The 24,373-nt window shown below is 40.5% G+C and overlaps 1 protein-coding gene across 3 annotated transcripts in view; it reads right to left on the bottom strand.

Annotated features, from left to right (window-relative positions):
* Positions 1–24,373, bottom strand: part of cntn3a.1 (contactin 3a, tandem duplicate 1) — an 85,047-nt gene that overhangs the window by 21,491 nt on the left and 39,183 nt on the right. For 2 of the 3 annotated variants that reach the window (XR_012179533.1, XM_073471172.1), the window contains exons 6-11: positions 16,911–17,114; positions 16,036–16,138; positions 15,518–15,702; positions 12,773–12,912; positions 7,209–7,341; positions 4,015–4,165 (exon numbers count right to left, since the gene is read on the bottom strand). Coding sequence is in view for 2 of the 3 variants with exons in the window: in XM_073471172.1 (XP_073327273.1) it covers positions 4,015–4,165; positions 7,209–7,341; positions 12,773–12,912; positions 15,518–15,702; positions 16,036–16,138; positions 16,911–17,114 (916 nt within the window). In the remaining variant the exon portion in view is untranslated. The remainder of the gene's footprint in view (positions 1–4,014; positions 4,166–7,208; positions 7,342–12,772; positions 12,913–15,517; positions 15,703–16,035; positions 16,139–16,910; positions 17,115–24,373) is intronic. The other variant, XM_073471173.1, reaches the window with a different exon arrangement.

Raw genomic sequence — 24,373 nt, 5'->3', positions numbered from 1 at the left:
GCCTCGCTGGGATGCCCTGAGGCAACACTGAGCCTCTACCGGCTCCGATCTCCCCAGAGGGGGGCAGGCATGACGAAGAATTCCCCACAGGGATCAATAAAATATCACACTGGTTGAAAATGAATTCCCTCGAGCGAACAAGACAGCCACTGCTTGTTGAACTATTAATTAATATGGCCTGGTGTTATCTAAGTTATTGGCAACAAGCAATAACCATTAAGCCTCATGTGCGCAGATTAATAATTTAATGGTGTGAAACTAAGGATGCCCCGATCAGGATTTTTGGGGCCAATCACTGATCAAAAAGCTGTTTCTTTACTTCTTATCTTACTTATCTATAGTTTTAAATTTTTAGTGGCAGAGTAAACGCCATTAAAATGTTGAGGAAAAAAATAACAGCATTAGATGACGCACTCAGTTGCAGTCAGCCTAGTCAGTAGTAGTCGATTCAGTTTGTCATTTGTTGATAATCTGTTTGTCCCAAAGATATCAATTGTTGTCCCTGACTTGGGAATGAAGAGACACCAACAGTCTCGAGCCCTTAAGTATGATGGCACTTTAAGATCACGTAGAAAAACTGCCTTGCACGTTTATCTGATCAGCTTTTCTGATCAGCCTTTACAGAGGCAACTGAGCAAACTATTTAGAACAAATATGAGCGGATTATGGGCCAATCGATCGGAGAACCCTTGTGTCAGAGAGTTGGTATGCATTCTGATGCCACGGCGAAGCTAACAAAAGGAGGATGTTTATGATCATTGCCATGTGTTTGGATTTCTGTCTTGAAGAGTCATTTGTCAAAGACAGAAAACTACAAACATTCAATGCTTGTGGGAAAAATGTCTTATTGACTTTTTTGATGGATTCAAAGCCTGAAATGCCTCAGCTTCACCTCTTTTATATGGTCGAGTAGAAAATCTATCCATAGTAAATTCGTCAGTGAGAACAGTCATCCCAATTTTGTCGAATTACAGAATATTCTGACGATCTTTGATACTGGCATTCAATCTTGGTTTTAGAACAATTTCTTGACCACAGTTGAACCCTTCAAAATTAATTACCACATTGAAACATGCCTTGCCCGCAAATCCTCTCTAGAAACTCTCATCTTATCATCTAAAAGGCACAACAGTGTAATGGGGTTGAGCTGGTGTTTCAAACGGAACTGGTTTGAAAGATGAATTTGAACACTCCTTTCTAAAAGATCCCTCGAAGGCAGCCTGGACCTCCCAAAACGATCAGAAATGACCTGTGCTGCCTTAAAGGCTGGAAGAATTAAAATACATTAGCCTCTTCTGCAGTGCCTATTCCCTGTAGAGCCAGGGGTATATTCTCCTAACTGAACTGAGGGCTTCCGTTGTAATGGACTATAACAAAGAGTTATGGATATGAGATGTCGCAGGGATAAGACTTGCCATTAAACTGTGTAGCGGTCTATGTCAGGCTTCCTCCTCACCAAAGCTACAAAGGGACAGTGCAAGACAAAGATATAAGGAGCAGTGTCTGTCTGAAAAGCTTTCACTTTGTTCCCTCATCTCTCAAAGGTTGCCCTGGAGCAATTAAGGTATTGGGGAAATTTGTGGGGCATATAAAATTCGAGCAGTGTGATATAGTAAACAGGCACTTTACCTCAACCTTATTGGCCGGTGTTAAAGTGAGCTACTGTCTGTAATCTAAAAGCCTTCTGCACCTCTCCAGGGTGTAACAAAAAAACTAAGAGCCTGTAAATGAAAAACATTATTTTAACCACTAAAGAAGGATTGCATAATTAACTCAGTATATTACTAAGAACTTGCAGTTATTCTCAAGTACTTCTTATTTCATTCAACGGCAATGTAGTCTGTATTGGCAACGTCTCCAGAAAGCTCTTGCTCTTCTAGTAGCAGGATTATAAATTGATTCACATTAGATGACAAGGCATCATATATATCGTTTAGCGTAACAATCTTACAATGGTTCAATCTAAAGGTAATATTCCTGAGAGCCATTTCCTATATTCGTTTTACAGTTGCTGGCAGTGGTCACAGTGAAATTAAATTAGGGTAAGCACTTTATCGTTAACCTCATGGCTCCCTGCGTAAGTGCACAGCAACCCTGTTATAAGGCTATCTTGTTATGCGTGCCTGGGATATGAGCTGATATAGGTGCATGATTTCATTAACTAATCAGATCCCGCCTTGTTCTTAGTTGATTTGTTCTCCCCTGCTCCAGATCCTTGAAAACATTATCCCTGGAAGATTAGAAGGAATTATGGGTATTTTAGTTGAGCCAGTGGGATGGATTAGTGTTGTGCCACCGTTGTAATAGCATTGGTAGCAGCCTCATTTCGATATAGAGGAAACTAAATGCTAACGAGCCAGGAACAGGGGAATAGGTTTGCGAGAAATGCTGCAATAATGTCAAAGCCGAACATCTTGTATGCAGCTCACCTACTTCAGGGCCAGGCAGTAACGTTAAATCTCAAATGGGGAATCTCACCTTTTAGGGGCGCGATTGATATTGCACATTGCAGTATGGATGCATTTTCCTTTCAATACTTAAGAGGATGATAAATCTGCAAGCTGGGTGCCACATTTAGCAGGAGTTTGCGACACATAATCTTGCTGCTGATTCCGCTGCTCGCCCTCAAATAAAAACATCTCTCTCCTGAAACCAAGACGTCTCAGGCAGGCATCAGCGCTAACAATCAGATCGCACCCAACATACTAGCTGACAGGGGGATGTGAGACATGACTAAACCTGCTGCACTCCCACTGTGGTTAGGATGGATATCCCAGAGTTTTGGGTGCAGAAAAGCTGCTGAGCCAGTTGAACAATTAATCCCATATCAAATGAGAAATCTGGACCCCTGCTACATCGCCACATGTGCCGGCAGGTGTGCTTTTTACCTCCTGCTGGTGCATTTCAGCACAAAATAAAGATGTTATCAAACAGAGAGTGGAAACGCATCATTGAGTGATTTGGGTAGACCGTGCTGAGTTTTTTATGATGAGAGATTCTGAAAGCACACCTGAAAGTTTCCAACGGAAAACAAATCGCACTTTGTTTGGCAACAGCAATTAAAAGTGTAATAGCACATCAGGGTGTTTTTGTTTCTCCCAATTTACTCTTGTTGAATGTTTGAAGCTTGTTAGAACTGCAAAACTTCATAATCATCTCGTGACATTTCAGAGGATGAAGACGTTCCTGTGATCTGTAACTGCATTTGAAACACAGAAAACATAATGTGCGCTTCACTTCTAGCAAAAGCCAATAACGTGAACGTCATTTTGTTTAACGCTACCTTTCACCATATCTGCAAATCTCCCTCACTGCTACCGTGTGAGAAGAAACAGCCTGAATCCTGATCAATCACTGACTCCAGGGGGAGAATGTGTTTCTCTTGTCTGATTAACATTTGTTTTTCCTTTTACTTCTCCTTCCTAGCACACAGAGGTATTGCATTGATCTGCACTTAACCCGATTTCTAATAAAACAAGGTGTCCAGCTCGTTCCCTTGGTGTCACCACTACTATCACACAAGAATGTGAGTGGTTCAGTGGCTAGCCATTGATCAGTCCTTTAGGGGATTTCACCTGCTTCTTCCGTGTCTCAATGGCAGCCTGGATCATCGTCTGCCTTGTGCTCTAATGACCCTCCGGGCCTTACGTGCTGCTAATGAGCTGATGGATCAGTACATCGATCCAAGTGCCGCAGTCTACGAACGGCCAATTACCTCAAGTAAACAGTGCAGAAACCAGCTCTGAGCACAGCCAGGAGAGCAAAGTACAATAGAGTTCAGGGAAGAAATGTAGATAACAGGGGGAAAGCAGTGGAGTGCAGAACATGTTATGCAATTCAAATTGTATTGTGTCACACTGTGGCTCTGTTCTTTGCAGTTTGTCACCATGAATATCAAGTAGGGAAAAATAAAATAACAAGTCAGTGAAATACTATTCTGCAAGTAAGGCAGACAAGCTAAACAATGGTCCCATACACACTGCGCTTACTGCTCTACACAAAGACACCAGGTACCTGTGGCTCTCTCTCAGGGCTTCCTTCCCCTTCCTCCATGAAATCACACCCCGAGGAGACATCCGGGGCTTGCATTCGATCAGGACATCGCCACCTTGTCGGGCCAGTGTCTGGGCCTTCAGCAAGTTCTGGGAAAAGTCTGGAGCGATAGCTGATGAGAGGAAAGAGAGGGATAGAAGTATTTTAAGAGAGGTAGAGGAAGAAGAAAAGAAACAGAGATGAGGTTTAGTTCACTGTCAGAGGAAAGGCGGGAGAGCAACTCAGGAAATGAGAGCAAAGGAGCATCCTAAAAACATACCGGTCGCTCCATCCATTAGGTAGGTCAGCACTCACATCCTTTTCTTTCTACGCATTGTGAGAGATAAAGCTGACACGGTGCCTCATTTTTAAGAAGACATTCTATTTGAACGAAGGTGGGTTTTCCAATTTCATGAATTTTCCTTAGGAGGACATTATGCATTAAGAATGAAGCCATTGGGCTCCGAAGCAAAAATGAGAGAATGTAAAATGAGAGGGAGGCTTTGTTGCTGCTCCTTTAGGCCTTAATTACTAAGGCGCCGTCGTCTGGAGCTGTTTTGTATGCGCACCGACTCAGCAGAAAGCTCTTCAAAGTGAACACGCAGCCTGGCGCCAGTGACATGGCTGAGCAAACGCATGCTGGTGCACGTGCATACACAACAATACACACAATGAGACATATGTATTCATGCACACTTCGCAGATAACAATTATTTCTTGACACTCAATGTGAAGTGTCAATGTTGCCTCAGTCAACACAACAGATACTTGTCATACTTGTCCTCTCAGAATACTTGGATTTATATGAGCTTGTATCTTAAAGCCAGAGTTGAAAGAGTTATAGTTTCAATAAAATCTATTTATCCTTACATATATTAAAAGGGGGAAGCAACACACGGTTTTTCAAATGGATCCTTTAGTGTGTAACGGGACCGCATAAACCAAGTAGGAAATTCCATAATGTGTTGTTTTGGATGTTTAGCACTCATATTACTGTCATAGAGAAACTAAGACTATACATCTTTATTTCAGGAAGAATGAATCATGGAGTAGTCAATAATTTGATCGTATGACCATCGAAAAATGTACAAAAAATTGATTATTATTTATTATTATTATTATTAATTCATAGAAAAGACCAGATATTTGCTGGTAAGGGCCTGTTAAATAACAGGTATTGCTGCATTTCTTTGTTTTGAATATATTATATCTTTGATTTTGGATTTTGGACTTCTGCTCAAGATGTCACCCTGGGCTCGTGATGGGCACTTTCCAGTTTTCTAAAAGACAAACTCACTGATCATTAGCTGCAGCACTAACTGTAGCTTCCATAGATTTATTAGACTAAATATGTGCTGTTATGTGTCTGCTTTCTCTGCAGTAACTATAGTCTTAAAACCGGAATAATGTTGAAAGACTATGCTTTAATATAGGCATGCAGAATGCAAAGTGCAAATGTGTTGGTCTAAATCAACAGCAGGAACAGATTAGTATCATGACTTTTGATACTGTGGTGTAGTGTGAAGTTGGTTGTGGTGTCAAGGCTTTTCACTACTACACTTACTGACCTGTTTCAGACACCTACAGTACAGTACAGGGACTAAAACCTGCTCAGAGGCTCAGCAGCTCCAAAACACCCTGCATAGATTGTGTCAAGCTGCCAATCCGAGTTATGTGTGTTTCTAAACGCAAGCACCTCAAAGTGCCGCGTCAGGATGTGGAGGTGCTTTGACAGACTCCTAATACTTTATTTTACTGATGCCATTGTGTCAAACTGCCACAGCAAAGTGCTGTGAGTGCTTATAAAGGGACATAAAACAAAGTTGTTGTTTTGTTTTTTTTCGGTACTTGCTTATATCAAATACCTGAAATACAGTTTACAAAGAAATTTAATTTTCGCTTTATTTCTAAAATAGTAAGCCACATAGTGTACGAAGAAGCTACAATGACTAGATGTATTGAGGCACATACAGACTCAATTCACATCTCCTCTTGCTGAGATACTTACAGCATTTTAGCTTCGTGTTTCCTGTCTGTCTGACCAATTGCCCTTTCTTGTAACTCTGCAGTCTGTGTGTTAATGATTGCTTTGGAGTCCAACTTCCTGTGTCAGCTATATAAACTGTGCATTAAGTTCATCTTACATAATTATATTGTCCTTTACAAGAAGCAATTTCTTTTTTGATGCTTGAGATATAAGAACTTTTCTGGTGACAGTAAACTATAAGAACAATCAAAGCATAAATCAAAACAATCAAAGTGGCTAAAAAATACAGAGGTTTTGATAGTTAGCAGCAAATCACGTCAATAGGCAAGTGAAATTGAATTATCATTGCAAGAAATAATGAGTAAATTGTTTCCCTCTATCATAGCCAATATGGCCAGCTGGTGTTAAACCATGGCTCCAGTCAAGATTATCCAATCTACAATGTTAATGCCTTTAAAATTAGAAATGGAATTGTAAGATTAAATGTCATAATATTAAACAAAGATAATCAGCAGATTGTTTATTTACTTAAATAATATTATACATAACCAACAAAGCAAACTACTCTTCTCAGTGCACACTATTCTCTCAGCAAACTACTCAACTGAGGGCTGACCAGCATCCATTGTGGTCACTTCATTATGGGAGCAGAACTAGGGTGCATTTTGGTGCAAATTACTCATGAAAGAACTGTAGACATGAATGCTTTTTCCTCTGTTTGTTCAAGAACAGAAACAACTGCAGTTTTTTATGTTCTGAATTTTAACAGAAGGAGGAGGTCGAGGTAATCGTTCAGATGTGCTGTACAGACTCCTTCTTTCTAAATTTTGTTCATACAAGAAAATAGAAAAAAAAGAGCAATGATAACAAATGAGCATTAGTGGAAAAATGTTTCTGTGAAATTATCTTGGTGATCCATCTGGCAAAACTGAAGACATGTGTGGCAAATGTTCTGCCAATGTGACAGTGTGTGTAGGAGATACGGCCTCGAATGTGGACCTTTAATCAAAGCGCCTTCACCAGGCTGACTAGTATCGTATTTGTTTTGGCAGCTTTTGCACATTAATTATCCTGCCAAATTTAAGTGTCTATCACGCCCAATCTAACAGTGATTAAAGAGCTGGCATGAGAACAACTCCACTGAATACATTAAGTGAAAGCTAACAAAGTCTTGTGTGTTTGAACTTACCTATGACTCGGAGCTCAGCGTTGGTGAAGATGCGGCCATGCTTGTTCTCTGCCACACACTGGTACATGCCGATGTCGGCCAGATTCAAGCTGCTGATCGTCAGCACTCCATTGTTCGCCTGAACCCTGTCCTGCTGAAGACACACGCACGAAGACACACACATGCAGATGGAATCAAACTGGAATCTGCTGTGCTAATCTGACAACAAACACTAAACAGGTCTAGACAAGGTGAACAGTCAGCGGGAGGCTTCAGGGGATGCAGAATATATGTCCAAGCAGACACATGGGTTACATCCAATCAGGACCTTACATGTGACGGGACTATTGTACACTCCTGAAATTACTTTGCTCCTCGTTAACCAATATGTAATGAAAGTATTGTCATCAACATCACATTGTGTCTCTTTTTCGTCCCATGTCCATGCTAATGTATATACAAAAGGGAGCTGGTACTGCACAACCAGGTTTCTACAGTAGCCGATAACAGGTAAACCAAACATTGGCCCTAGAGAGGGACTTTTCAGTTGGTTGCAATCAGCTACCTCACCACTAGATCCCACCAAATCCTACAAACAGGCCCATTAATTGATTTTTTTAAACACTTGGGCGAAGAGGGAAAAAAGCTAAAAGAAAAAAATCACACATTCATTATGACACATTAATTCCATATAAACCTGTCATGTACATGCGCCAGCCATGAAGCAACATTAGCATTCACTTGGAGTCATGTTTCTGGCAACTTCCTCCTGGGTAAGATATCTGGGTCTCCAGCTAGTCGTTAACTGTGTCTGTTGCTGGGGACTGCGGGGGTTTACAGTGGGTAATAATTCCCCCTGGTTTTGTCACTACAGTAACCCATTTCACATTACATGTAATCGTTTGATCCACTGTAAATATAAAAGTATTGATTAGTGCAGGTAAGATCTAAGCTCAGTCAGGCTCTCTCAGGTAAATTCCTCAGATTCTCAATCCAAAGCACGTAATAACAGGTTAAGGTAACTGGCCTCAGATTTACAGCCCCAATTCAGTGGATGATCCTTTAGAAAATCTGACATTAATCCCTAAAAGGACAGACACCTGTTTACATAACAATACCATTATATAATCAGAACACAGAGTATAACCATACTAGATACAAGGTTTTCTGACATACATGAGCATTTCAATTCCACAAGCCAGGTATATATACAGCATAATTCCCTCAAATTTTATGTCTACAGTTCCACTCGGTATTTCCCTTTATCGTGTGCCTTTTTTTCTCTTTTGTATTTTTCCCTCTTTTTGTTTTGTCTGTGGCCTGAGGCTGAGGTGGACCAATGGTGGGGGTTCTGACAAAAATAAAAGGGAGTATTGTACTTCTGCTTTTTTTTGTGTGAATGTACAACTTCCGATGTCGGTGCGCAGTAAAAATATATTGGGAAAAATAATTACATCTACTTAAACCCTGGCAATTTTACGCTTTTGTCAATATAATGAACTAATCAACCTTAACGCTGTTGTGAGTGCTCACTTTTACACTTTAAGGATGATGACAACAATTACCATGGTGACGCACAGGTTAACTCTTTTGATGCTGGTCCTTTGCAAAAAAGTCCTCAGCAAAGCAGCAAAAATATTACCACTACTTTTGTTTATTTTAGGACATTGTGTTTCTTTACTTTACTATTTATACTGTTTGTGCTTAGCTTAATATACATTATATTTTAGTAGTTTCTGCTATTAGTCCTTCTGTTGTTTTCTATTGATCAACAAAATGGGATAGATAAAATAATAAAAGCTCACTGTAAATTCTCCTGATGGTGCTTTTTATACAGTAAGTCTTGTTTGGAGCAGCATCTGCAGCTTTGCCTTAATTGAAACCAAGCCAGCATTCATGGTAAATGTGTGATATTAACTTAACAACTATTAAACATAGGAAATCCATATTTTTCTGTTTACCACAAACTTTGTGGATGATATGTTGTGTTTTCTGTTTCAGGACTCACTTAATGTAGGAGATGTGTACCATATTTTTAGGGAAACCTTATAAGCAGTCCAATTAGTGCCATAACTGTATCACACACTGGGTGTTAATGCAAGATTGCCGGACTAAAACCGCTTCGAGGTGGGTAATTAGAGGCTATATTTGGACGTTTTAAGTACCACGATGCCTACTGTGTTCATTCTGATGAATGGCCTGATCTAATTCAAGCTTTAGCCACACTTTTTCTCTCCTCAGGGGGGTTGATAATTGAAACACTGATAATTTTCTGTGGTCTTAATAGGCCCGCAGTGACTAGATGTAACCCCCCTCTGCTTAACATAGCACTGAGACATTATCAAGTGGTGGTTGAAATCAAACCCCTGAGGGATTAGTTAGGAATAAGCTGCTGCACGTAGGCTGTTTTGTAATCCTGCAAGTATCATGGAGTTTTAGGCGGCAGGTAAAAAATACAGTTTCAAAGTAAATACTTGCAATATTTAAAAACGCCTACACAGTGTACAGACAGTAATAACAACACCTGAACAGAGTTCTCCTCTTCCCTCTGCTCCTTTCGACCTTTTCAAGGTTCAGCACTTCTTTCAGCTCCCTTTTTATAGTTGTGTCAATTTAAGTGTGGCGGCACTCATTGTTCTTGTCCTTGATCTTTCCCATTGAGTGTAGCTGGACCTTTTAATGTCACTGACAAAGTAGTCTAGAGGGTCCTGCCGCCAGTCTGTCTGTCGTCTGGAATCATTACAGCACTGCCACTTGAAAAGACAAGGACTGTCCCTTAACATCAGTCAGCGACACTGCTGAGGATCTTCAGAGGGAGCACTTTCTGAGGTCCCAGTCACACAATGGACACACGGCTGACCTGGCGCGAAAGCCACCGCCAGAGGGGGTCCTGGGTGAGGAGGGACGCAGCAGGAACACAAAAAGTCCCTTGGTTTTTGGCCATGACTGGTTGCTTATATGTGTGTTCAAGGGGAAAAGGATGAGAGAGAGAGAGAGAGAGGGAGAGAGAGAGAGAGAGAGAGAGAGGGAGAGAGAGAGAGAGAGAGGGAGAGAGAGAGAGAGAGAGAGAGGGAGAGAGCGAGAGCTATAGTGACTTTGAATAGATGATAGATGGTCCTTTTTGGGTTACACAGTGCAAGGTCCCAAGGGGATGAAAGAGATGAAAGAGATCTGTGTAAGTGCATGGGTCGGTGCCACACGACGCTAGTCTGTGTGCCCACTGCCCTGTTAGAAGACCCTCAGAGACTCAGTGGCTGCTCCATCACAATCTCTTTAACATTGGAGACAAATAGTGGCATTCGTCTACTTCATGACTGTCATTAATTATGTTTGACTCTTCTCTGATACCAGCACTTTCACATTGAGCTGTGAAAAACAAAATCATGGATGCTCTGCGATCTGCCGGTGGTGTAATGATCTTTTTCATGGCTGCACTGAATGTTTGCTACCACAATATTAACTCTTCAGAGGGCAGGTCCTTGAACTTGGAGGTCAAAAGGGAGGGAATATCTCAAGAAACACAAACTCATGTATGTAAGTAGAAGGCGAGCTAGTGGTGGAGTGGAAAAATACAACCGTGAGTGGGTCTTTGTTTCACTGGGGTGACATTTTGAAGTGACAGCCCTCCTCTGCGCCATTTAAATCCCTTGGAGGGGACCCAAAATGAGGTGGAGAGAGCAAAAGAGAGGGGAAAGTGGGAGGATAAAAAGGTTTGAAAACAAGTGTAAGAAAGAGAGAGAGAGCACCAGAGATGCTGAGATAAAGTGAAAGAGAGAGAGTGGAATAGGGAGAGGAGGAATGATCCATTCTAATGAGGAATAACAAATGGCCCCCTTGGCCTTCCTCTCCTTCCTCCCCTCTCTCTACATCGCTGACCTTTGGGTTTGGAAATTGATTTACTGTTGCCGCTGTTGACGGTGGCATTTTGAAAATGGTAACACCCCACCTCATTAATATAGCCACATGTACAGAGAATATGTTACCTTGGCCACCCACCAAAGGAATTTTTACAATGTTATTTACAAATCAATACTGGAGATGCACAGGTGGAATGATCAGGGTTTCCTGTGGTTAAGGATGGGAGGCAAATGGAGGAAGTGACCTTTGTTTGCGCTTCAAAATTAACAAATCACAAAGAGAGGAAATGTCCATGACAACAATGCCTACTTATACGGATTAAAGTTTGACTTGCTGAACATACAGGTTTTGTGGATAACTACTTCTGTGTCATAATGGCAAACTATTTAGAATGCAATACTCTGTAATCTTCTTCACTGCAAGTCCATTGTGATTCAGCTTCCCAATTAAAATGCCCCAGATTTCAGATATCATCTCTGCTCTCAATCCAAGTTATGGAATACTAAAAACCCACCTGTCCCCATTTAAAGACATGTCCACCAAGCAGCAACAGTCCAGTGTTGAGCTCATTACCAAATCCAAACACTATCAGTGAGTGTGATTCACTGGAGCACTTGTTTTTAGGCAGAAGGCACACTTACTCCAACAGCACAATAACAAAAAACTAGGCAAATTGCCTAAATGTGAAATGTATTTTGGATGATAAGGCATTTTTCACCCTCCCAAGAGAGACGAGACTTAATGATAAAATTGAGAGTAGCAGATAGGAGGGATTGAGCACTAAATTGTCGACAGAGTCCCTTGTTGATGACAGGCAGAAAATGGCATCACTTAGGCTTTTTTTGCGAAACACATACAAACACCCTCCTCCAACACACACACAGACACAGACACGTAGACAAACACACACACACACACACACACACACACACACACACACACACACACACACAGTTTTGACGCCAAAATTAGTCCCAAGCAAACACAGCCATTTCAAAGTGACATGTTCTTGCCAAGTACAAGCCTATGAGATGGAACTATTATTTGCCTCTGAGCAAAATGAAACCAAAAAAACAGTGCATCCTTTAACTAAAATTGTTGTGTAATTTTATCATCTTTCATCTTACACATTAAATTACATTTATCTCCACCACCTCAACTGCCTGGGGGCTCTTATAATGAAAATAATATCGACTCTCTGCTAACAATAACAAAACCATTTCAATACAAGCCTGTTAGACTGAGCCGTGCAGCTTCCAGCAGTCTTAATGTGTTTGTTGTCAGGATAGTGTCGCGCACCTTCATAACACTGGGTGTTGATTAAAGTTGAAAAGCACAAATTAATGTTGTTTTAATGTTCTTTCTCAAGAGAAGTACAGGTCTCATTCACCTTGATGTACAATATACAATAGGTATATTTGTCTGGGTGACTAACATGGTGTCTTTTGAGGTTATATGTGGACGAAGAATCCAAAGAAGTGCCTGCAAATTAAATACTGCAGTGAAGTTGGAATGAAAGCCAGGGACGAAGCTTAGCCAGCAGGTGATTTGCACAGCCATAATTTGAACTAATTATCTGGTTTGGAAATACAGTCAATATTTGAGTTTTGGCCCTGTGATATGAAAGGGTTGGTGGACGTGCTTGACTTATTATCTTGTTTTCACGATTACAAGGTAAAAAAAACAAAAAAAACCCAAACAAACTCGGATTAAGAAAAATCTGTTACCTCCATGTGGTCCAGAGGCTCTCCGTTCTTCAGCCAGCGGTATGAGGGCTTGGGCTTGGCGCTGGCTTTGCATTCCCACACCAGAGTGTCGTCAATGCGCTTCTGAACATCCTGAGGCTTCTCAGTCAAGTGAGGTGCAGCTGCAAGGTCACATAGCACATAGAAAATGAACACTTTAACGCCACAGAAACACTTGAGCATTACCGGACGCAGCACTTTTAGAAAAAAAAAAAATCGATGAACCAACCAAGCGTCAATTACTTCATTACGGAGACATCCAAGGGCACAAATCATAAATCCACTTCCAATTAACCCAAAGCTAACCTCTACTTGAAAAATATATAAATAAAAACAACTGTATGAGCCTAACCTGAAGATAGATCTATAATTAGCAGCTGAAATCATCCACTGTGGGGTTAAAGGTGAAAAGTTAAACTACTGAAGTCTCTACAACCAGCTTGAATTAGCTCCTCTGATGCAGATCTTTTACAAGAATCAGGTTTACTGGCCATATAATATTTCTTGCGAAGCTACAGTAAAAGGGTTGTCAGTCTTTTTTAGTATTGTACCTAATAACACAGGTTATATTCCTTTTTTGTCTTACGGAACATCTGAAATCCATAGAGAAAATGCTCCTATATTTATGACGGTGGTCCTGGTGTCACATAAATGACTAGCACCTTATCTCTGGCGACAGTGTAAAAAGATTTATGGCCGTTGTGAATCACCCACATAAATACAGGACACCCTGTCAGGGTCAAGGGGAACGAGGCAGTTAAGGGCCGTCTGCCTGCTTGCCTTGCCATATTACTTTGATAATTTAATAATAATTACTAATGCAATTAAATGTTCTAAATTGAAATAGCTTTTTATTCTCTCTCCAGGGACATGAGAGTACAGCTGATACAGTATGTGAAGTACACTCACACAGGAACTTTCACCTGTGTTTCTCCTACCACTAGGTCATAAAGTTGCTGTGAGCGTTATGTGTGAATGTGTTGACTCTCCACAATTGTTTAGAAACTGTGTTCCTGTCAACTTAGAAGGCAAAAAATAAATACATTAAATGACAGAAACCATGTCTGGAAGTGTAAAGACAACAACAGTGTGTCTCAAACCTAATGAAGGCGTTTCATGCTGATTAATTATTTTCTCTTTGTGTTCCCTATCTTCGGTAACAGTGCTGCATGCATTGACTGAAGTGCATTTTACTTGGTGGGAAGACTCATTCAAGTAATTTTTAAAAAGCTTACAAAGCGGTGTTTGGCAGACCCATATGAGAACTGAGATAATATTTTGTTATCAAAAAACAAGTTGTCTTAAGCACTTTCAATGAGAAGAAATGGCATAATAAATATGTGTGGGGAAAAAGCGAGCAGTACTGAATTGAAAATACATCACCATACAGAAACAAAAACTACATGACACCCTGTTAACAATATTACAAATTAGACCATCAGAGATAAGACATGATGCAAGAGGCTTCTTTACAAAGCAAATCTGATCTCCCATTCATATGCAGTCAACTGCTAAAACGTGATCTAATTTCATAAATTCACTGGAACTACAGAACGACAATTGGGAAATGGAAAGAGAAGCCAGCCCTTATTGTTGCTGTGCTCGCATTGGCTGGGTGTCGCAAACACCACATCCCCCTATTGATTCTCCTATTCTTCTATAGAGTTGATGGATGTCCCACAAGCTCCTGTCTATGGCAGTTTAAAATGAGATTACAGATTTTTATCACCTGGCGGCCAGCCAGTCTGCGAGGCTTTGAGATGAGACAGGGCTTAAATCTTACAAGGAGAAACACGACTTCCGCACAACTACAGCAGAGAAAATGTGCACGGGCCATGCAACATCGTACAGAGGCAGTGATAGCTACAAGTTGTTGTACAGTGATGATCTTTCTTACTAAATGAACATAAGATGATGAGACCATTTTTACATCTTTTTAAGACTTGCGAGTCCTCAAGGCCTGATGCTGTGATGCTATATTACTCTAAGAACAGGCACCTCTCTTTAAAGTAAAGCATGTTTAATCCTCAGCCTACCTACAGGTACTGTGAGCATTTCATTTTACTCACAGGTGCCACGAAAAAAAACCCTGTATTATCATATCAAAGGCATCCTCCTTCACAGGAAAGAAAAATCTGGATTTGATGATTTCAGTCAAGCACATCCCCACAGGGCCTTATGGGCGGACATCATCAATGCAAAAACTACAAAATAATGGAGAGAGAAACCATAAAAATCCTTCATCAAGGACCATTAAAAGCTTTCTCAGAATATGGGCCATAAGTCCAGTGCTGGTGAGGGAAAAATCACCTCTCCCTGAAAGGTGGTATAAATCTGTGCGCTGCAGCCCTGTGTTAGCCGCTGGCACAATAAAGAGCTTGTCAGAAATGAACTACTGGTAATAGGTTAATTTATTACCACATTTCACTGTATGATGCCGTTATATATGGGTTCTAATAAAAGCTACAGATTGCAGGACAACAAATTAAACTTTTTGCTGGACTCACAACAAAGCTGCACTTTTATTCTGCAAGAGTTTCAATCAGGTTCAGCAGTGGCAGTGAACTTTTGAGGTCATGAATCAATGCGTAGATTCGGTAAAAGGCTATAAATGGATGATGATGACTGACAAGTTGAAGGCATAAGATATGTTTTGCTCCCAAGACAAGAGGTGTGAAGTAAGGCATGTTTTAGATCAAAGTCAGTGAATACCATCCTCCTACTCACCATAGAAAGACAGCTTTCCTTTCACCGAGTTTCTTCCTCTGCTGTTTTCAGCCACACATTCATATATCCCCGCATCCTCCTGCTGGAAGTAAGGGATCTCTAAAACTCCGCTGGCTTTATTTATGTCCACCTTCCTGCCAAAAGTGGCTCCATCCACTCTTCTCCAGCTGATAGTTGGCACAGGGCTAAAGGCGTGAAAATATAACACACAGCAAGGCCACAAAATGAAAAATACTCTAGATGTGGGGATTTAGCCCAGCCATAGACACATATATGATACCACTGCCTCCTGAAAACACTGATAAAGCATGCCAATGTTTAATTAATCTGAAATTTAACTGGTGAGTCTGTCGTCTCTGTGTATTCTGGGTGTACAACACAAGAAGGAGTCATTAAAATGTGAAATGTTCTAGTCTTAAGATCACTGCACAGGGTTTTCACACATCGCCAATGCGGCTGTAATTGGGACACATAAAAATGGTGGTTATGACTGTGGTATAATACATAGTGATACATACTTTCCAAGTGCAAAACATTCCAGTTTAACAGTTGAGCTCTTAGCAACAGGGACGACTTCAGGGAACTGCACTTCGATCTTTGGCTCGTATTCGCCCATCACACCTAGAGTTACAAAGAGAAATGCAGAGATGATGCCACGCAAGTCTGAGGGGAATTCTTTCAGCTCAGGGCTTGAAAAGGTCACAAAGAAACAAAATCAAAACAAAATTTAGGTCATGACTGTGTTAGAAAAAAGAAAATATAGCTTGTCTTCTCTATTTCTTTGAACAGAAATATACTGCATCCAAAGGCTATTTCCTATACGATACACTCCAGGCCTGTATTGGTGCTTTACATATCCACAAACATCTGCTAATCATGTTGATTGCGTCAACATGAAAAGAATCAACATGATTAGATGCAGCTGCTTGTTGCTTCATGAAGCTGACACCTGTCCCCCATGGCTCTCTTTTCCAAACCAGTCAGCCAGATAAAAGTCAACTTCAAAGAAAACTTTGATAATGTGATCGCCTACATTGGTTAACCAAGGACGTATTGAGCAGCGGAACCAGTCAGTCTAGTTTCTATTCATTCAATCTCATACAACACAGAGGAATGATTCTTTCCCAAACCATCTCTGTCCAAAACGAAGGAATGAACAAACTAACCAGCAAAAGTTCTCATTATGTAAGCCAAGTTAGAGATATAAATGAGCTCCGGATGCTGGCACAAGTTAGCCGACATCTCTGAAACATCTGACAACTTGTTAACTTGCCAGACTACATCTAATTAAAGTCACTGCACCTGCAATTTAAAAGTTGCACTGCCTCAAATTTTGCTTTCGAAATCAGTCTGCCTCCACTACTGTATAGTACGTGGTGTAAAACTCTCATACCGTCAACCCGCAGCACTAGAGGAGTTGGTGGCCCTTGAACACTGCTTTTAGTGACCGTGTTTTTAACGACACAGGTGTAGTTGCCCACATCAGAAGGTTCCACTTTGGCAATGTACAGGTTGCCCGTCTTCTGGGACACAAATCGCCGCGTGTCCTGGATGACGTACGATGGGTACTCATTGAAGATCCACGTGAAGGTAAGCTCTGCGAACAAAGTCAGAGGCACAAAGGGCACGAGTCAAAACACATTTTGTATTTATAAATCATCTATAACCATGTACAGATAATGTGTGCTCATCAGCAGGCTCATCACTTCAGTGTGAGTGGATGCCTTCAGGGATAAAGCAATTAGTGGATTGGACTGAGTGCCAGCCTTCCATGATTAAAAACACAATTTATAATTGAGGAGCAATTACTCTTATTCACTGTTGGATAAATGCCCTAAATATGGACAAGTTTGGAGGTTCACAGTGTTGGACTGATGATGCTGAGAGTATGAAAGATTGGCTTCACACCCATAGCATTAATGTTTAAATATTTCCTCTTGTGGTATATGTACTTCACTTCTAGGCAGGTTGTAAAAGTGAGGAGTGGGATTGTTGTGGATGGTAACACTGGTTCTTTTATTAATGCACTGATGCACCCTTAAGCAAGGCATTTAAACACAGAATACGTAATTCTGCCACTGGGGGCTTGCTGATTTCTTTGGGTTTGAACACATTTCGAATAATAGAAATACATAGCTCAACAAATTATACAGCATTGGTCTAGTTGTTTTTAGACATTTTTATGCAGATCATATAAACATTATACAGCAAATTCACTGTGTTGGCCAGTATTGAACATGGTTGCATGAATGATCATTGCAGGGAAAATAAGGTGGTGTAGCGATAAACTCCAGAGTAGTAAAAGCCTAACCACTTCTAGTGTCTTGGCATCTGGTAAGCCTTCAACCACACGAATGTATCACTCAAACCAGCCTTCTTGGATGACATTATATATTTTTTCTCCAGTACCTCAAGCAGCACGCCCGCACCAAGGCAGTATTTGGTCTGCGACAGCCAAGGGCTGTAGTTTTGCTGGCAGGAAATTTCATGTAAATATGAGGAGAGCATTACACTTGCACTATGAATACTCACCGAGTGTAAATTAAGCTTAAAATAACATGTCTGTAATTGTATTGTATTATGCCCAGTTTTATTACATTTCACATCTTTTTATTTCATGTACCCTCTTTTTTCATAGAGCTTCTTGAGATTTATTACTTCATAAGAATTTATTTAAAAACACAGACAGTGGTTGCACATAAAAAAACAATGAGCATTTCCCTTAGTGGCTGTCGTGTAGCAGCAGAGGACCTTAAATCAAGCTTTAAGCTGCAGATCCAGCATAAAGAAACTGCATAATGCCCAATAAAACCAAATGTATTACAGCTCATGTTATTCAGTATGGTACTACCTAGTCTGCTATTCATCATCTATGATAACAAGCTTCTGGGAGAGACTCCCAGTACTATCAACCAAATAGAGTGCAGTCAGAGAGGGTATGCACTAACAATCAGCAGCATTATAAAAAAGGAATGATGGTGTTTTGACATATTGACATAAGGATAGATTGCTCTGGACCATATTGCATCCCTGTCCCAAAAGCAATCTTGGCCGTTGGTAAAAACTTGTCTAAGCGATGACTCGGCACTACAGTACAGGGAATAATTGAGACGTCAGTTGGACACTCATCTACTGACTCAGTATTCTTCACTTCTTCTCTTTAGGGGGCATGAGGATGTGTGGGCTTTGACATATTACTGCAAACCTTGCAAATCACAACGTGACACAGAATCGTGAGAACTTGTGAGGTGCATGTGAAGATGCTTTCATCAAGTACAAACTGGAGTGGGAGTTTTAATTATGTGGGTTAGAGCTGCAGAGGACAACCTGACCTTGTGATCATCCCAAGAACACAACATGAGACTGAAACTTGGCCCACATAGTGTAATCACACCTGTCTCTGTTTGTTTCCTGCTTTCCAATGCGCCACATTTCTAAAGTTATAATCATTTCGGCTGTAATATAATATGTATGTATGTATATAAAATTCAATCAATAGCATACAAAGTTTAACCTTGCTGGTAGCTTTATACATTTGCTAACAACCTGGAGTTATTTACAGATGTGCTTTGGTAAATATATGAGATTTTGAACAATAATTTGGTTTAAATGTTTGTGTGTGAGTGTGCATATTGAGGCATGTGAGTCCTCCCCCTGCATCCATTTTCAACATGGCGGCCTGGTAAGAAACTTTCTTATTTTACAGCTAAACACTACACTGAAATATGTTTCTGAAAACATTTGAGGCATGAAATAGGCTGAATATTTCAGCAGAATATTGATTCGTATATGAGCCGCAGCATTGCCTAATTTTACACTTCAATTTGAGTTTTGTGAGCAGAGTGCGTTCAGAGTGCCTTTTTCTTCCCCCAAAACTTCATTGAGTAAAAGTGTGCATTTGTTTTGGCCTGATGCTGGTGCTCTAGTGTGAAATTTAGTGGCAGGGAATGTCGTTTTTCACCCTTACATGAGAAGTTTAGCAATTTGGAAATATAACTATTTGTGTTGTCGATATCACTATGAAGTCTATACAGTGAATATGAAGTTAGAGTTAGGAGAATAATAGCTTGGATTAGCATAAAGACTGCTATTCAAAGGTACAAAATCTGCCTACATGCACTTTTCAAGTTCACTAATAAACATGTCTTGTTTGTTTAATTCTCACAAAAACCTTTTTGCGGTTTTACAAGCAATTATGTGCTGAACTAGGTCTTGACCAGGAGCAGTGACTTTCTGGCATTATGACATAACAGTGAGGTTTCTGTTTAAATCCCTTTGATTTCACTTCAATTGTTGTACACCTTTAACAAACAAGATACAAGACCAATTGTTGAGCTTTAGATGTTTTTTTAGGGATTTTTTTCCAATAGACATAGTCAGGCAAGCTGTTTCCCCCTGTTTCCGGTCTGTATGCTAAGTTAAGCTGACCATCTCCTGCCTCCAGCATATCTGACAAATAGACTTGAGAGTGGACTTGGTCCTTTCATTGAAATCAACTAATATTTTCTAGTTAACTTAACGTAAATAGGTTAAAATTAAGTACATTTTTTTCAAGTTAAACTTAAAGTTTCTAGTTTATTATTATCAGACCACTTCAGAACTTATGAATACAAGTTGAATCATCTAAAATTGAAATCAGTTTCATACTAGCAGACTTCCCAGCATGCACTGTTGTTTAAGTGTTGGCTCAACTAGAGAATTCTATAGGAACTGAACTGTGAGTTACATTAACTAAAAAATGTATGTACAACTGAATTAATATCAAGTTTTCATGACCAGAAAAGTGTTTTGTTTTGGAATCACAACAAAATTACCACAACATGTCTTCTTAAATTCATTCAACTTAAATTTTTAAGGCAGTCCAGACAAACTTGTTTAAGTTGAATAAGTGTACACATGTGGCGATAGAGTCAATTATATACATTTCCGAAATCAGTCATAGTAAGCAACAGTGTTCATTCCCAAAGTTACTTAATATTTTGGATGCAGCTCCTCAGAATTTCATGGAGGATATTACATTTACTCAACTTGTGGGGGTCATTCGTCCAGACAGTGAAAATAACAAGATAAATACTGATGTGATTAAATACGTGAGGGGACTTTCCACGTTTTAAGATAGATTAGCAGTGTGGCTCTAGGGATGGTGATGTTGGTCTGCCAATTGGTCGTTCTACCACTTTTGTCCCCACTGAGACATCTCAACAAATATTGGATGGATTGTCATGAATTTTGACTGGTTTTTAAGGGGTTGTAAGACCATAAAACATTTTGTCATCTCCAGTGTCGCCTCTTACTATGAAGAGCAGAAGTCTGTTGACTCCCTGTGACAATAAACAAATCAACACCGTCTATGGGTGTTTTTGTACTCTCAGGACCTCAAAACACATGATGAGAATGCTAAATTATGACCACCATCATTTGAGAATGATGACACCATAATGAACATCTATGTTGGACTATGCCAGAAAAACCTCATTCACGTTCGACATCCTGACGTGTACGCATCTCTTTGTCTTTGCTGAAAACAAACCTTGGATTATTGGAAATTTCAACATACCTATGCTCTCACTTTTAGTAAGTACATCAGAAAGTGCTGAACTGTGAAACTACAGTACCGTTTCGAGTTGAGCTCAACTTTGATTACGAGAAATGTTCACTGCCACTGTTAAGATTTTTTTATTTGACATGAACATACTTTTTTCAGCACTGTGTCTCTCTTGTCCAGCCTAATATTTGTTGTTACTTCTTCATATTTTGTCTAAAGCTTAAAAAAAAACCATAGTAAATCATTAGAAAGCAGATAAATTTCAGTTTTAAACATTTTTTTTATGTTTTTTATTGAATATGTCTGATTTTAATTAGTCCTGTCCTTTGACTACAATAGATTTTATTGTGTGAGTAAGTGCACAGGTTGTATTTCTCTGTGTATCCATTGTCAACATAAGTCTGTATGTATGTTTCTGTCTTTCAGTCATTTGAGCTAATGCAGTCTATTGCTGCCTTTTACGGCCAAAAAATGCCGACTGCAATACAGAACCCTGAGCAGCTCCCTCCCTCAGTTGTGCAGGGACTTAGAGGTGCCCTGTACACCGCCATCAATGAGATAAACTCTCTCAAAGATGAAAACAAAGCTTTGAAGACTGAAATTGGCCAGATGAAAAACAGCCAGGTGAAGGTGAGCCAGCTCCAGGAGGCTCTGAAAGAAAAAGAGGAAGTTCTCCAAAGGGCCAGAGAGACTGCCCATGTGGAGACCCTGGACATGCTGGCTCGGACATCAGAGCAGTGGAGTAGGCGAGGTGATGCTCTGGAGGAGAGCCTCATCTCCAAAGCCAACCAGCTGCAGATAAGCTGCCTCAGATCATCACTTTACTTCACAATAATGAGCTGTTGGATTCTAACAGCTTAACAGGAGCTCAACATTAAACTAATGCCGTGTTCAGACCAAACGGGACATGAATTATTTGCACGACTGGATTAGATACAAAGTCAACGATTAGACGCGATGATAAAAATAGCATCAAGCGAGTTGAAATTATTGAACTCAAGTGAAATTTTCGCGTGATGCTGTGTTGCGAAAGCCTATCGGCATTGGTGTTCACACTGATGTCATGACGTTAAAGCTGCTGATGTCCGGACATTCATGAACAACAATGGAGGAGAGGATAATAATCACTAATAATCAATCTTGGCCGTTTGTGGACACCCAGAGCTGAACAGTAACACATCTACTCGTACCAAGACAGGACAGAGAAGGAGCTGCCGTGGAGGGAAGTGAGTGACAGGTGCCCGGTAAGTTTTGGAAATACGTCTCAGCACAGCACAGCATAGCAGAACTCCATTCAGGGAACAAGCATTTTTAAAGTTGTTTGCTTGTCGTCTGGCTGACAGACCTGATGAAGCATGAATTCAGCCTTTTTACAAGACGGCATTATGATTTTTGTTATTTTGGAGTCCTTCTGATCCATCTATTGCAGTCAGATCACAGAGAAATCTGTTCATTTTGGGTTCATACTGATGTGGTTCGCAAATATTTTCTTCACGTTTGGTCTGAACACAGCATAATGAAGCAGGTGGTGACAAGTAGGCAGGTGGGAGGTGAGCCGGCTTCAAGAGGTTAAAGAAAAAGACCAATTAAAAAAAAGGCAGGCCAGAAGCAGAGCTTACGAGGACACCCTGTACCAGCTGGCTCAGTTGGAAATACAGCTGAAGAGGAGTGAAGAGCAGTGGAGGAGAAGATGTGATGCTCTGGAGGTGAGCCTGGTCTCCAATATCAACCAGTTACATTAACACTGCCTCAGATCATCACTTTTCTTCACAATAATGACCTGTTGGATTCTATCAGCTTGTGTTGAACTGGTTCAGAATCAGCTTTTGCATGTAAATTAAAAAATATATATACTGTTCTTGTTTTTTTCAGAACATCACCTTCAAAATAAAGGTCCAGGAGGAGGGGAAAATGAAAGAGGAGGAGGAGATGAAGATAAGTGTAGAGAAGGAAATGGAAGATAAAAACAGGAGCCGTCAAAGAGAAAGAGAGAGGAAGGAAAAACTGTTGTGCATACTGAAATGTACAGCACAGAGGAGGAACCTGCCCCTGGTTGAACTCAGGGAAGATATCAGTGTCCTTCCCCCTGAAACCCCAACCTGCCCCTCCCCCCTGCCTACCTCACCCGCTTCCATCTTCCCCTTCCCTTCCCTACCCTGTACCTCAACCCTCCTACCCAAACCCCTGAACCTCATCCTACCCAGACCCACTCCTTAACACAATTCCTCCGGCCTTCATTCATCCCTCTCCTGCACCCATCCCATCCCATAATCATAATATAATAAAAATAATTATAATACCAAAAACTGATTACATCTTTTTCCATTTCATTTTTTTCTCTGCTTTCTCTGACAACTGGAAGTAGTTTCATGGTGAGCAACAGCAGGATAGATACTGTTCCTAAGGGTCTTAAATGTATTTCTTAACTCCCCCCATCTGTTTTCACAATCACACACACTGCTATGGCAAAGGTGCCGCATGAAGATGCTGCGGCCAGTAGCTCCTCCGAATGATGCTATTGTATTTTTTTTAACTGTGATTTTCTCGATTTTGCTGCTAAACATGTACTACCTATGGCAGAAGTACTGTCATCATCATTGGAGAGGAGAGCAGGTGTTTTGGATTAAGAGCATCAGACTTTGAGACCATCACAGCCCACGGCATCTTTCAACCATCCAGCCTAACCGGCAGGACCGCCCCGGGTAGAAAGAGAGTCAGACTAAGAGCCATGCTAATCCAGTTTGGTTTAAGGCTGCTCCTGGCTAATGTCTGGTAGCAGGACAAGGAAATAGAGAAATGGGACAAATGGACTGGCAAAACAATGTGAAATCAGAGACTGTTGTGCCCACAGAGACATGTCTCCAACACAATCAGTTATCAAGTGTTTATGTGCATTTGTGTATAAATAACTGTATATATGTTCTGTAATTTGTGTAGCATTAAGGTGTTTACAAACCTTCATTTCATTATATAACCCTGTTTTGTATAATGATGAAAAAATAACCTTGTACCTTGTACCATGAACTGAGCTCCATCCTGGTCACAATGACTTGCGTCAACCATAACTTCTTTGCTTGAACCATCGGCCCCACAGAGAGCACAGCTGTAATATCCTCTCGCCCCTAAATAATATATCCCAGCTCTCATCCTGATGACTTCATCTATATTTAATGTCTGTTTTTGAAACAATAACTTCCAATAGTGCAAGCAACAAGCTGGAACAGCAGCAAATAAGAGGTTACTAATTGGTTAGTTAAAGATTCATGGTGAGAAACAGGAAGCAGGAAATAGGAAGTGGAAAGCGCCAATGG

Source organism: Pagrus major, chromosome 7 (genome assembly GCF_040436345.1).
Source record: "Pagrus major chromosome 7, Pma_NU_1.0".
Taxonomy (NCBI): domain Eukaryota; kingdom Metazoa; phylum Chordata; class Actinopteri; order Spariformes; family Sparidae; genus Pagrus; species Pagrus major.
Note: the sequence above shows the minus strand (reverse complement) of the source record. Positions and strands in the feature narration are given on the sequence as shown.